General features: G+C 39.7%; 1 protein-coding gene across 1 annotated transcript in view; it reads left to right on the top strand.

The window, feature by feature from the left end:
* Nucleotides 1-1389: 1389 nt before the first annotated feature.
* Nucleotides 1390-14931, top strand: part of nectin1b (nectin cell adhesion molecule 1b) — a 194473-nt gene continuing 180931 nt past the window's right edge. Inside the window, exon 1 of the mRNA XM_063005271.1 lies at nucleotides 1390-1892. Coding sequence (XP_062861341.1) covers nucleotides 1838-1892 — 55 coding nt within the window. The 5' untranslated portion in view covers nucleotides 1390-1837. The remainder of the gene's footprint in view (nucleotides 1893-14931) is intronic.

Below are 14931 nucleotides of genomic sequence, written 5' to 3' on the forward strand. Positions count from 1 at the left end.
TTCTATATTTGGTTTATTTATGTTTATTTTTATTATTTTACTCTTTGTATTTTTTCCCCCTGGGTATTGCTTTGTAATTTGTTTCGACTATGTACACTTTGATATCCAGAATGTTTTGCTGTGTTGTTTAAAAGTTAAAATAAAAAATAAAAAAAAAATAAAAAAAGATAAAAATAACAGGACTTTATAAATAATACACTTTAATGATTTTTAAAAACATTAAGGAAGAGAGAAGTTTTTAAGCAGTGTTAAGGTACTTTTTGCCTTCACATTTGTAAAGTTTTAATGTATTAATGTAAGATATAAAGGATGCCTTAAAAGTGTTGAAATTTGGTTTATTATTCATAAACTTACAACAATGAATGTAAATATTAAGAGAAGGTTGACAACATAAATCCCATCTGAATTCAATATATCACTTTTAATTAACGCAAATAGGGCGGCACGAGGCTAAGTGGGTAGCACTGTCGCCTCACAGCAAGAAGGTCCGGGGTTCGATCCCAAAGTGTGGCGGTCCGGGTCCTTTCTGTGTTGAGTTTGCATGTTCTCCCTGTGTCTGAGTGGGTTTCCTCCAGGAGCTCCGGTTTCCTTCCACAGTCCAAAGACATGCAAGTGAGGTGAATTGGAGATACAAAATTGTCGATGACTGTAGTCGATATAACCTTGTGAACTGATGAATCTTGTGTAGTGTGTAACTACCGTTTTTGTCATGAATGTAACCAAAGTGTGTAAAACATGATGTTAAAATCCTAATAAATAAATAAATAAATAAATTTACACCAATAGCCTTATATGTGGACTAGCATAATGCTTCTTTTTTTATAAGACAGCTTTATTGAACAGCAAATATATAACATAAAGTTACATCACAGCCAAATGATAAAATACGGGATGTAATTAAGATAATAACAAAAATTATCTTGAGGTAATAAAATAATAAAAATAAAATATAAAAATAGCTAAGGCAGGAATGTATTTATAAATAATACAATGTATTAATTTTGAAAAGCATTAAGTGAGAGATGTATTAAGCGTAATGCTTCCTAACGCCTCGTCCCTATCTTCATCGACGCCACACCGTCCTCCCTCAAGCTCCACCCACTGTGTTGCGTCATCAGTTGGAGCTATGCGCTCGCGCTGTCCGTTACACCGTCAGTTCAGGTGATTGAGTGTGTAGCTGTGAGTCAGTACAGTACAGTGTATCTGCGCCTATCTGCAAAACTAACACTGTGCGGGTTCATTCTGCATCCTCAACTGCGGAATATCTGCTTATAATCGCATATCTCATTGTTCTCCCGGCCTGGGGAGACACAAGAATTACATTACAACTTCGCATTACTAATGGACTTTATAGTAAAGTAAGGAAGACCTGTCTGTGCGGTGAAGAACAGAGCTGGGAACTGCAGTTTGAAGCGGTAACACTTCTGTAACACATCTCCCGCCTGCTTGCAAACCCGGAGCTGCAGGAGAAGAGACAGAGAGAAGGACAGGAGCTTTGGACACACCGAGCGGGACGCAGCATTTCTAGTTGGATCTGTGCAGAGCTGAAACTGCAGTTACTCGAGCGTGCTGCGTTCTCTTCTACCTTCCGTATCATTTCGACTACAGAATTCTACATCTGTTGGCGATTAACCGCTTTGTGTCGGATCCGAGTTACATTATACGGAATTGCCTGGAAGGAAAAGAAACGGCTGCAAACCATCTTCGAAGTGCACGCTTTTCTTACACACATCCAGTCGAACTTTTTCCCCTCCGACTAGTTCTCGGTTTTTAGGATCCGAACCAGGGTCGAAGGGACTCAGCTTTCTTGAATATTGGGGTATTTGGAACACGAACTATGGCGATGCTTGCTAAGCTTTGGATACTCGTGCTGGTTCTTCTGAACGCACCGCGTAAGTACGAAGTTCTGTGTAATACATTAAGGTCGCGGCGGTGTTCCATACGTTTTCATTAATGCATCATTTATACGTTAATGTAACAAGGTAGCACAGTTAGTAATGGTCTTAAAAAGTAGGTTAGACTCTATTCTTACGATTAAGTCTTTATTTGTTTAATATATCTAAAACATATTGTATATCGTTTAACGGCGACCGAATTACAGTAGTATTATCAGGGATCTTTAAATACAGCGCGGATTAATCTACACAACATGTGCATAAGTTCATAAACGTTCCTTAAATTTAAAATGTGAAATTAGCTGGTTTTTATTTACTATTAAAGTGAAATTTACTTTCCCTTATTTTACTTATTGACCTTTATACAGTAAATGTAAAATTAAAGTATAAAGGTCTGTTTATGAAGCACTATTTATGGGAACTAAACGGAATACCGTGACCTTAAATTATAAAGTGTTTTTAAAGACAAAAATGTATACGCTTTTTTTTTTGGTCAGAATGCTTCATTGCTAGGCTAAAATTAATTTTACTGATTGAACACGAACCTGTATAAAAGGTAAAATTAATACCTGGCTTGAACTAGAAAATCTGCCAAAATGACATTCGGCGCAGGAAGATGGCGACAGTGATGCGGCACCACTAGCTTACAATTGTGATGACTGTGGTGATTGACTGATAGAACCTGTAGAACTGATAAAATGTGTAAAATCTGCTGGATATAAAGTGTACTGTATGCTTCATCATAACATCTAGAATTTCTGATACATTGTTGGGGAATATTTAATATTAAAGTCATTTATTATTTATCAACTTGCCTGCAAACCCTACAACGTCTTCAACGTGCCCTGCCTCACAAGGAGTATTCATACTGCAACCATTGTTTTCTCTAATGAACTGGCTCAAACTGGAGTTTGTATCAATTTGTCTGGTAACTTTGAATCAGAAACTCATTTCCCAGTAAAAACAGAAAGGAAGTAAGCGGTCTACTTAAATACAAAAGCTGTACCTTTATTCTTCTTTGTTTAGTACCTGGACAAGCCACCTGTGGCTGGTTTTACTGCATAACACAAGCAATTCTAGTCCAGTCCTCTTTACAGCAAATTGATACCAGTGTCAATTTTGAGGTTTAACCAAGTCCCCCCCTCCATTTATGTACTGTGCATCTATCATTTTACATCAAACATGGCCATATCACCAGTACCTGCTGTAAAAATTCATCTGCATAACACATTTCAACCACTACCACACGTTTGCTTTACTACACTTTCAACCTATTTCACTACGAGTCCTCGATGTAGTAGTTTAAAACTCTCTGCGAAGGCCTTTTTGGTGTAATATGTAATTGGAGTTACATTATACTTTAGCAAGGTAATGTGTCCTATGGTATTAGAGCCATGAGATCACTGGGATTAATCCATACTTTACTATAGAGTAATTCAATGCGCCTATACAATTTTGTAAGTATTTATTCATTAATGTTTAGTAGCTATTTTCTATGGGTACTCCGGTGTGTGTAAATAATAAATCAGCAGGATGACACAGTCACACTTCAGGTAACGTTTGTAATACAATATCCTGCTCCAGAATCCCAGGTTCAACCCCTACCAATGGTTACTTACTGTGTGGCCTGTATGTTCTCTTCAGGTGTGTCTGGGATTCATACATTTACCCCAGTTTCCTTTCACTTTCAAAAATATGGTAAGGTGAATTGGGTACTCCGGATTGCCCCTAGGTGTAAGACGATGTGAATTATTAAGTAAATTCCCTGCAGGCTTTAAGTGTTTCTGTTATAGACTTTGGACCCACTGTGACATTGGTCAGCTTAAAGCGTTTACTTAGGATAATTAAATGAAAGTAGTTTAAACAACAGGTGAAGTAACTATAATGCATTGAAGTCTAGATCAGTGGTGCTCACCAGTGACAAACTATTCCCACAGTATGCATATTATTCAGCTATTATTGTATAGTAATAATAGGTCTATTGTATACAAGCACGGGCAACGCTGTGTGAGTCATAGGCCGCAGCTTGAGAACGATGGGATCTAGATGTACCTGCATTTTAAGCACCATCACCCAGCTGTCTCTTGCTCTGGGAGTTGGCCAGCAACCCCACGGCTCACGGTAGGGCATCTTGCAATAAACTACTCCACAATAGCACATTTCCCAATTGATTCTACCTCATGACCTCTAAAGTTCTTAAACGGTGACATGGAGGCGGCTCCCAGGCTTGAACAGACTTGCCCTGAATTCTCACTGCACTGAGCCCAGCCAGCCGTAAAAGCTGTGTTTGTGAAACAAAATAATGTGTACGTGACAGCATGGGCTTCCCCTTTAACAGATCTACATCTCAAAATATCTAAATTATGTATCAAGTAAATGTGTTTTTTATTATTGGAACATTAATGATAACATACACTTGATATATTTAGATGGTTTATGTATGTCGAGAACATTATATTATGATCTATATACACTGATCAGCCATAACATTAAAACCACCCCTTGTTTCTACACTCACTGTCCATTTTATCAGCTCCACTTACCATATAGAAGCACTTTGTAGTTCTACAATTACTAAATGTAGTCCATCTGTTTCTCTGCATGCTTTGTTAGCCCCCTTTCATGCTGTTCTTCAATGGTCAGGACCCACACAGGACCAGTACACAGCAGGTATTATTTGGGTGGTGGATACTCTGTGGTGGTCCTGTTGGGGTCCTGACCATTGATGTATGGGGTGAATCAGTGTATCCAGCATCCAGCATTTTATTCCAGTGTCAGCCTTAATACAATAGTCATGGAAAAATGTAAAGAGGAACCAGTTTATACCTTGTTTCGTCCCTTAGCAAGTATCTTTAAAGAGGTAAATGTAACAAAACAGGTCCTTAAAGTCATCTTATGTACCTTTAATAATAACTTCCTGTACCTTCTCAGGTACCCCTTCCTTATTTGCTTTTGCACTAGATTTATGTGCTTTGTACAAACAAACATGGCAAAGTGGATGAAGGAGAAGGACTGCGCATTCACAGCCTTGGTATTTGCACTGAAATGTTATTCCTTTACAAACCGGTCCTTATGAGCTTTTCAAACATTGTTTTTCCACTGTCTACATTTCTTTGTTAAGTAACAACCTTCCGTTCCAAGATAATTCCAAAGCATTGAAATAACCGGCAATTTGTTTGCAAGTTACGACTCGTCACTGCAAGTTGTAGAATTCCTGATCCTCATGCAGGCACAGCTGGGTGAGGCGGCGCGCTCTGACAAAGCGTCACTCTCTTCAAGATCCGCGCCGGTTGATCTCTGAGTATACGATCCAACCACTCCCCATTGTCAAATCCAACACGCTGGGGTTAGACTGCATTCGAGACACATGTCGAATTCAAATGCCCTTTTTGAAATTAACAGCTGAAAAAGCAGTCTTTGAAGGCTGCCATTGTGTCCTCATAAAGCACAGCTCTTGCTCCGAAAAGCCACATGTGCAAGCGACGGAAGATAATGCGGCCCTCGTTTTTTAGATTTTCAAAAGACAAAACACTATTAAGCACAGCTGTATGGCAGAGTAAGCAGTATTTCAAAGCTGAGGATTAAAGAAGCAAGATGAATTATGTGAACATGCTGTGTCTCGTTTTACCATCAGTCACTCACAGCAAGTGTCAGCTCATTGAGAAACACGGCTGGAATGTCTTGCTGTTAACTCTTTCCAGAAACTAATGGATTTTACACATTTAACATAAAAGGATGTTCTCCGACCCGGTCTTCTCATGCTGTCTATATGGTCATAGTCTCAACAGGACAATTTATATATGATTGGTTGGTACTAGGTCTGGGATTTCCTTGGGATGTGTGCGTCTGTTAGAATGCTTAGAGCTACGCAGATTAATTGCTATTGCCATACTTTTTAAAGTTAATATTGTCGAAAACAGATGTTCTTTGGTATTCCTTCTAGACTCCAGCATTTACCCCATCGGGTTCCTCCTCCTGGAACACTAAAGCTGTTCTTGTTCACTCTCTTTCTTTATGTGAATAGGAAATACAACGTGTGTATTTATGTGCCCTTTGATGCCGTGTGGTGGTGCGGAGGTCCCTGTACATGCAAAAGAAGGAATAAATTAACGTGATCTGAGAAAATTCCTGCCTCTGGATCATTCAGCAGGCAAATCGTAATTGAAATAAATTGTGCCATTTGGTCGTAACCACATGGCCTATTTCTAGTCGAGGCAGATGGCATATGGAAAAATTCTGTTTTAACGACACTATTTGGCATCTCAACAGAGGCCATTCTTTAAAGCCTTAAGTTGCTGCCTATGTCTGCTTTGTTGAGACGCCAAGTAAATCTTGCTGTTGCTTGCTTTTGCTCTCTAACATATTTTAACTGATTGTGTATCTTTGTTTGGGGTCCGTGTGCAAACTGGTACTGTTAACAGCTTAATTGCACCTCGACTTGGATCTGGTATTGGGGGAAAAAAGGATCCTGAACCTTTTTTTTTTTATTTAAAAGGTCTGTACCTTTCTTTTTTACATCTCTGAGGATCAGTGCTTGTGTTTCTGAACCCATTGCACTCTCTTCCATTTTAATCCAAAACCAAAATTCCGGGGGATGCTTAGTGTTTTAAGATTAACAGCTTGGTGTCCGAAACATCTGCATTTCCCCCTTTACTTTATCACCCGTCTGTATCTCAAATGAACTGATTAACATCTAGCGACACTGTAAGCAATAATGTATAAAAAATAACGAATTAGACTCTAAAATGTTGAATAATGCTGTATAAATGATACCTTACCCCAATTAATTTAATAGTGCATTTTTACATAAGCAATACTGTTGCAATCATCTGTTAGTAAGTAATATTTGAGATTCACGCAGTTTAAATGCTATAGCAGCAGCTGTGAAATCAAATTGTATATTGTATTTCATTACCAAATGAAGGTTTTCCCTCTCTCTCTCTTTCTCTATCTCTCTCTTTCTCTCTCTCTTTCTCTATCTCTCTCTCTCTTTATATATATATATATACTGCCTGGCCAAAAAAAAGGTCACACACTCTAATATTTTGTTGGACCCCCTTTAGCTTAGATTACGGCACGCATTCACTGTGGCATCGTTTCCACAAGCTTCTGCAATGTCACAACATTTATTTCTGTCCAGAGTTGCATAAATTTTTCCATAAGATCTTGTATTGATGATGGGAGATTTGGACCACTGCGCAAAGTCTTCTCCAGCACATCCCAAAGATTCTCAATGGGGTTCAGGTCTGGACTCTGTGGTGACTAATCCATGTGTGAAAATGATGTCTCATGCTCCCTGAACCACTCTTTCACAATTTGAGCCCAATGAATCCTGGCATTGTCATCTTGGAATATGCCCGTGCCATCAGGGAAGAAAAAATCCATTGATGGAATAACCTGGTCGTTCAGTATATTCAGGTAGTCAGCTGACCTCAGTCTTTGGGCACATAACGTTGCTGAACCTAGACCTGACCGACTGCAGCAACCCCAGATCATAGCACTGCCCCCACAGGCTTGTACGGTAGGGACTAGGCATGATGCGCCCATCACTCTGGAACAGGATAAATCTGGACTCATTAGACCACATGACCACCTTCCATTGCTCCAGAGTCCAATCTTTATGCTCCCTAGCAAATTGAAGTCGTTTTTGCCGGTTAGCCTCACTGACAAGTGGTTTTCTTAAGGCTACACAGCTGTTTAGTCCCAATCCCTTGAGTTCCCTTTGCATTGTGCATGTGGAAATGCTCTTACTTTCACTGTTAAACATGTCCCTGAGTTCTACTGTAGTTTTTCTATATTTAGATTTCACCAAACGTTTAAGTGATTGACGATCACGCGATATATACATCACGGCTTCTCTCTGTGTTCTTCGCCAGCTCCTTGGTTGGTATCCCTGCATTTCTCTGAAGCCATAATGCCAGAATGTTTGATCCGGTCTGGTTTTCTACTAATGAGGATGTCAGGATTCTGTTTAGTTTTGGAAACTCCTCCTAGTGTCACAGCTTGTTGGGAGAGCAAATTGCCCCAGTGGTGGCATGACATTCCTTTTTCTGAGTTGGATTGGCCTGTAAAACCCCAGTTATGTGCAGGGAAAGCATGAATTTGTGTAGTAGGGCTTTCACTTCTTCCAAGACCCTGGTCCCCTGGCTTCCTTATCAGTTTCTTTATCAGGTGCTTATCTGTTTGCAGTTGTCCTCCGCTTTTTTTTTTATCCATCATCATTCTACCTTGATTACATATCCGCAAATAGGTTCTATTTCCTCTCTGCAGGTGTGTTGGAATCTATCTACAGCTACATAAAACACAAGGCACATCTAGCCCTGTTACAGAATGTACTGCTTACCAAGCAGCTTTCAGGCACATTGCATCAACGAGTACTTTTACAACAAGAGCTTTTTATCCTTTTAATTCTTAATAGACGTTCAAACCCTTGGCTTATGTTTGTAGATGCCATAAAGGGTCTTTTAACCTTTGAGAAAAATAACGCTACCACTCATTATCATTAATAAGCACATGACCTTTTGAAGCTTTCTCACATTAGTTCATCTGGTTTTACATCTTGGCATAGATTTCGTTCGAGGGACACGACTGCAAGGATGTGAGCTGACGGTGAGGGTCTTTCTTTGATCAGAAAGCTTTGTCTGATCTGTGTGATGATCCTCTGGCTCATGATGGAGATCAGGATTAGTTTCTGGAGAAGGCAATCAGGTTCCTATGTTCTTTGAAGCTGTTCAGTCACAGATAGAGTGGGGTGGGGCGGGGTGGGGGGGAGAAACGTCTTTAAAAATCTCCACCATGCTTTGATTATACCATTGATTGCATAAGTAAGGTCTGAGCTGTGTTAATTTGACAGGGTTTTAAAACCTGCCTTGATGTTCTTGGTGTTAGATAAGACAAAAGGAGCAAATGACAGATCAGCTTTTTATGATTGTGGATGTGTCATTAGCTGGAGGAATAACACTAGTATGGTATTTACTGGTTCAATTATACCTCGTGATCAAATAGCCAGCCAATTAAAGACTAGGATTTGGCACAGGTAATAGTTTTGATGTTCTTTGAAGTGGGTAAATGAAAGATATGCCTAGAAAAAAAAAGAAAGGATGTCCTTTTATTATTTTACTCTGGGATTTGTAATTTGTGAGTTGTGGCAGTGCTTAAAAAGGCGGCAGCGAACACCCAGAGCCGCCAGCAAATTGGAGAATCCAGTTTCTTTGATAAGGGTGACTTGCTGTCGTGTGGCATTTGCGCTTACTCTTCTTTACAAGCAAACACAAGAATTCAGTCATTCACCTTGAGGTCAGTCACTCAGTTTGGGGTCAAAGTGGGCGCCTATTAAAGTCAAAGCTCCTTTGAAACGTTAAGTGATATAGGCCCTGTTGTGACCCCGACAATGCAAGGCAGACTAGCAAAGCATGTGTGTGTGCAAGTGCATAACAACTTCCACACTGACTGGTGCAGATAATGTGGTACTGGTATTTCCATTATGTGCATTTAAACACTGGTAGTTCCTTTTATTATGGGGGATTTACAGTAGCTTCCAGTAAGTCTGATACACCATGTATTTGTTCTGCTATTTAACACATTCAAATGAGGCCTGTCAAAAATACAATTTTTTTATAACCGTAACTGCACTAAACGTTAACACATTATTATTTCATGGCGGTGGTGTTAATAATTAACCAATTAACTGTTATCTGGCAAAGAAGTCATTGTTTGATTAATTATGTTGTTTAATAGCATTTAAATTCATTTTCACAGGCTGATGGTGGATTTAATAGCCGATCTAACACGCATAAGTGCTGCTGAGAGAAATTTACTTGTGCGGAGCGATCGTTTGAAACAATAATTGCACAGGCGCAGCACGCATTGGGCAGTGACCGTGCCAAAAACGGCATGTCTGCTTGACAGGCGCATCCCCTCCAGAAAAGCACATTAAGATTTTAATTCCACTAAGTCTGCACATGCAAATATGGATTTAAGATTATTTCTAAATGGCCTTGATTTAGGTATTTGCCCGATACTCCAGTATAAAAGTAGGAATCTGTCAAACTTGTTATTTTAGTTTATTTGAGGTCGTCGAGAGTAGCTGTAAGAATCGTGACAATAAACTGAACTGTCAGTTGTGAGCCAGGCACTTTCTGTGTAACCTTAGTGCCTGAGCCCATGGGTCTGTCCGAAAACCTAGTGAGCTCTTTATGTAGACAGCATTTTGTCATCCTACGCGCTCCCAAGAAGAAGGATGTTCGAATTCTTAGATACAGTGATACCTTGTAACTCGACGTCCCCTAAACTCAAAATCTTTGAAACTCAACGCCCTTCGTCGAGAAATTTGTTCCCCTAAACTCAGTGTGTTAAGTTTTTTTTATATATATTTATTTAATTTTAAATTAACAATGAACAGCTGCTTTGTTCAGTGCTCGGCTTGACATTGATGAAAGGTCATCAAAGTATGAATATGAGACGAATCTGCATTTGTGTGAAATAACCGTCAAATCTACTCTGAAAGCTCCACGTGTATCTGTGTTTATCTGCATTTTTCAATTTTAAACTGTTACAGCTCGGAGTTCTGAGAAATTGTGAGAATCAGCTTCTCTGAGAGTCTAAAATGACTAAAATCTAGAGTCTAAAATCATTAAAAAAAAATCCTTAATGTCACTTAATGTATTAAATTATTGTATTAGTGACTTTTAACTGTTTTGCAATAGTATTTCAGTGTTTTTATATTATATTTGTATTATTTTCAGTGTATAAGTGTCAAAAACAACCCCATTATTTTACATTAGCCTAAAATATATGCAGTTCCACAGGACCATGGAACGCATTAACAGGTTTCCTAAACATCCTTATGGGAAAAAAATAGTTTGAAACTCAACGTCTTTTAAACTCGACGCCACTCCCAGAACCAACTGACGTTGAGTTTCGAGGTACCACTGTACCTTAAAATGCTGTCTACTAAGGTGCCTTATTTCAAATCAATAATCTGACTGAATAATGAGGAAGCATTCGGTGCTTCCTTAGTGGTGAAGGCAATCCCAGCATTCAGTAAGGCACAATTTTTCTCACAAGAAATGACAAATGTGGCGGACAAATGCGGAGTTCTTTTCAAATGTAAATAAATTGTCATTAATTTTTAATTTGTATAAAGGTGGACAAGTGTAATGTATTTGCAAATCCGGGCTTGTCAGTGACAATTTAACCATTATCAGTACACGGAGGGAGATGCTAGCTGGCATGCTAGCTGGTTGTGCTGCCTCAGCCCATTGGTTTGAATGGTCTGAGGCTAACTGTGTTGGCTTAGTAAGCTAAACTGTGGTGATGTAATGACTGTCTAAATAGTGTGTCTGAATAACCTGACTCATAAGTGTGATGTCTTATTAGAGGCAGTAGGCAGCAAGGTAGCTCACTAGGTTTTCGAACAGACCTCATATATGCTATTTTGACTTAGTAGGCACATATTCAATCATATATCTCGAGGAAAGTCTTTCCACAGCAATAGAGGCTGTTATAGCTGCAAAGGTTGGCTACGTTTATGTTTATGCAAATAGCTCATGGTCTGATGTTAACTTGCTTGTCGTCATGAAGTAAGTGTGTGTGTGTGTGTGTGTGTGTGTGTGTTTATTTGACTTGTTTGAGGATGGACTTGATTCCTGCTGCTAAATAAAATTAGGTTTGGTTGAAAATAAAGGAAAGCTGTGAAATTGCTGACAGGACTGTCAGTGACAAGCATTGCTTGGATAAATATTAATAGAGGTGCTTCTTAAGCACTTAATGAATATGTTTAAAAGGCTGTTTTGTAGACTATACTATATGGCCAAAAGTATTTGGACACCTGACCATGAGTTTGTTGGACATCGCATTTCAAAAACAAATGGCATTGAAATACAATGACCTCTGTGATCTTCCCAGCTATAACAGCCACTCTTCTGAGAAGATTTCTCACAAGACTATGGGAATTTGTGCCCATTTCGTCAAAAGAGAATTTGTTGGGCTGGGTACTGGGTTCATTCCAAAGCTGTTCAGTAGCTCTGAGGTCTGGTCACTGGAGTTTATTAAACCAATCTTGCTTTGTGCACAGTGGCACAATAACGCTAGAACAGGAAAAGTCCCTCCCTAAACCGTTGTTGCAAATTTTAAAGCATGTAATCTCCTTTATATCATTGATTTATTACACCTCTTAACAATTCCGTGACTGAAACACATGAATAAAAAAGCTAGAAGGAATGTCTCAATTCTTCTCTCCATTCATAGTGCATATCCTCACTCGCTATTTACCACCGGCCTCTTTCACTTCGGGTCGATACAGACATCTCCCTGGACCTGGTATGAATGCATATTTGCTTTTAATAAACAGATTTATTGTTTGTTTGTTCAGTCGCTTCCTTTCTCATCTCTCAGGAATGCCTTAATGCCTATTTATTAGCGAGGCTTTATGAACTCCATAGCACGTTAAACAAGTTCAGCAGTTTTGCTCATGTGCTATCTCAGCAATCAATCTCTAGGTCAGTTTGTAGAACTGGTAAGCAGGTATTAGTATACACCGATCAGCCATAACATTAAAACCACTCACTGTCAATTTTATCAGCTCCACTTACCATATAGAATCACTTGTAATCCATCTGTTTCTCTACATACTGCTTTAACCTGCTTTCACCCTGTTCTTCAATGGTCAGGACAGGACCACTACAGAGCAGGTATTATATGGGTAGTGACACTGACATGGTGGTGGTGTGTTAGTGTGTGTTGTGCTGGTATGAGTGGATAAGACACAGCAACACTGCTGAAGTTTTTAAACACCTCACTGTCACTGCTGGATTGAGAACAGTCCACCAACTAAAAATATCCAGCCAACAGCGCCCCGTGGGCAGCGTCTTGTGACCACTGATGAAGGTCTAGAAGATGACCAACTCAAACAGCATCAACGGATGAGCGATCAGCTCTGACTTAACATCTACAAGGTTGACCAACTAGGTAGGAGTGTCTAATAGAGTGGACAGTGAGTGGACACAGTATTTAAAAACTTTAGCAGCACTGCTGTGTCTGATCCACTCATACCAGCACAACACACACTAACACACCACCACCATGTCAGTGTCTCTGCAGTGCTGAGAATGATCCACCACCATAATAATGCCTGCTCATTGGGGGTCCTGACCATTAAAGAACAGGGTGAAAGCAGGCTAAAAAGGTATGTAGAGAAACAGATGGACTACAGTCAGTAATTGTAAGTGGAGCTGATAAAATGAACAGAGTGTAGAAACAAGGAGGTGGTTTTAATGGTATGGCTGATCAGTGTATAATAAAATGCTCGAGTTTAGTTTACATGTGAATACTTTAGTGCTAGTCACTAGTGCTTGCAGCTCTAGACTTTAATAATAAAATAGCATTTATTTTACATTCTAGCATGTTCCGGAGAGCTCAGACGCCTTGAATCAACAGCAGTTGATGGATGTCAGGGTAGTGTGGCTCCTCTTATCAAGCAGAAAATTCTATGTGGTCTGCCCAGCCATTTATGAAATTAACAGTATGGAAAGCCATTACCACGGGCCGCTATTACCACAAGGGTGTATAAGATATTGCACCCAACGAGCTGAATAAAAATGATTGTTTAGATAGCTGCTGGAATCACAAACCTATAAAACTCTGTAGACTAAAATAATTTGGTGCCTTTTTAATCCATACAGCACTTTTCCTCACATATAAATTATATAGTATGTGAAGGCGTATAACTTAAATTACTCAAATTACTAGGGTGCTACTAAATTCATGGGAGAATGTGTCTAATTTCACAGACCTTGTTAAAATAATCACAGATTTTTAAAGAAAAGTGCCACATTTTATGGCAGTCATGAATTTTTTTGGGGTGCCTGGGTGGCACAGTGGTCCAGCGTGGAGTGTCCATGTATATTTTCAGCATTTAGCAGACGCTTTTATCCAAAGCGACTTACAGTTGTGACAGTATACAATCTAAGCAATTGAGGGTTAAGGACCTTGCTCAAGGGCCCAACAGTGGCAACCTGGCAGTGATGAGACTTGAACCGGTAACCTTCTGATTTCTAGTCCAGTGTCTTAACCACTAGGCTACGACTGGCCATAATTAAATAACACTTATGAATTGAATGAGAGAAGAAATGGAAGCTACAATACACCGCACAGCTTACCATAGGAGTTGAATGTAAAACTAGCGACAATGCGAGGCTCCGTCTCAAATACAAAAATATTAGTATTGTTTTGACACCCCCCTCTGCGTCCACAGATTTGATTGGAAGTTTTAGTGTTTTTAGCTGCTTTAGACTTTGAGATCTTGGAGATTTTGACTAAATTTACTAACTGAATTGCCGTTGGATTGCTAGGACCGCCTCAAAGCGCAAATTAACCAGCAAACGTGAGGCACTTGAACGCTACACAAATGCAAAACGTTATTTAGCTAAACACAAACCTTAAATTTTGAATTTCACAGCAAATTGCAGATTACACAGGAAACGGCTCAATTCGCGGTCTGTGATGCAGTTTTATGACCGGGAATTAGGTAGGGTCTTAAAAATTACCCATGATGACGCCCAGGTTGCGCAGCGGGATATTCCGCTTGCACACCTTTGCCGAGATTCTGAACTCCTCGGTTCGAAACTCGGCGTTGCCACCGGTCGGCTGGGCATCATCTAGCAGGCATAATTGCCAGTACCTGCAGCAGACACGTCTCTGCTAGGGCAGGATGACCGGACTATGTGGGTGGGGTCTTCAAACACTGTGTAAGGACCCCGATTGGCAGACAGAGTGCAGAGTGCATAGGTGAAAAAGGGTTCCGCTAAGGGCTGCATGCAGGTCGGAGGAGGCGTGAGCAGCAATATACCCACCTCGACTGCAATCAGAGATCCCCCAGCAGCGGAAGACAAATTGACTACGCTAAATATGGGAGAAAATGCATAAATTAAATAGAAAAAAAATACTCATGATGCCATTATATTAGGGATGCAACAAGGGCATACTGTTAATTGTTTGTGCACCATTAGGTGGATTAAGGTTTCTTGATTGTGTTTTT

This window comes from Trichomycterus rosablanca, chromosome 11, assembly GCF_030014385.1.
Source record: "Trichomycterus rosablanca isolate fTriRos1 chromosome 11, fTriRos1.hap1, whole genome shotgun sequence".
NCBI classification, from domain to species: Eukaryota; Metazoa; Chordata; class Actinopteri; order Siluriformes; family Trichomycteridae; genus Trichomycterus; species Trichomycterus rosablanca.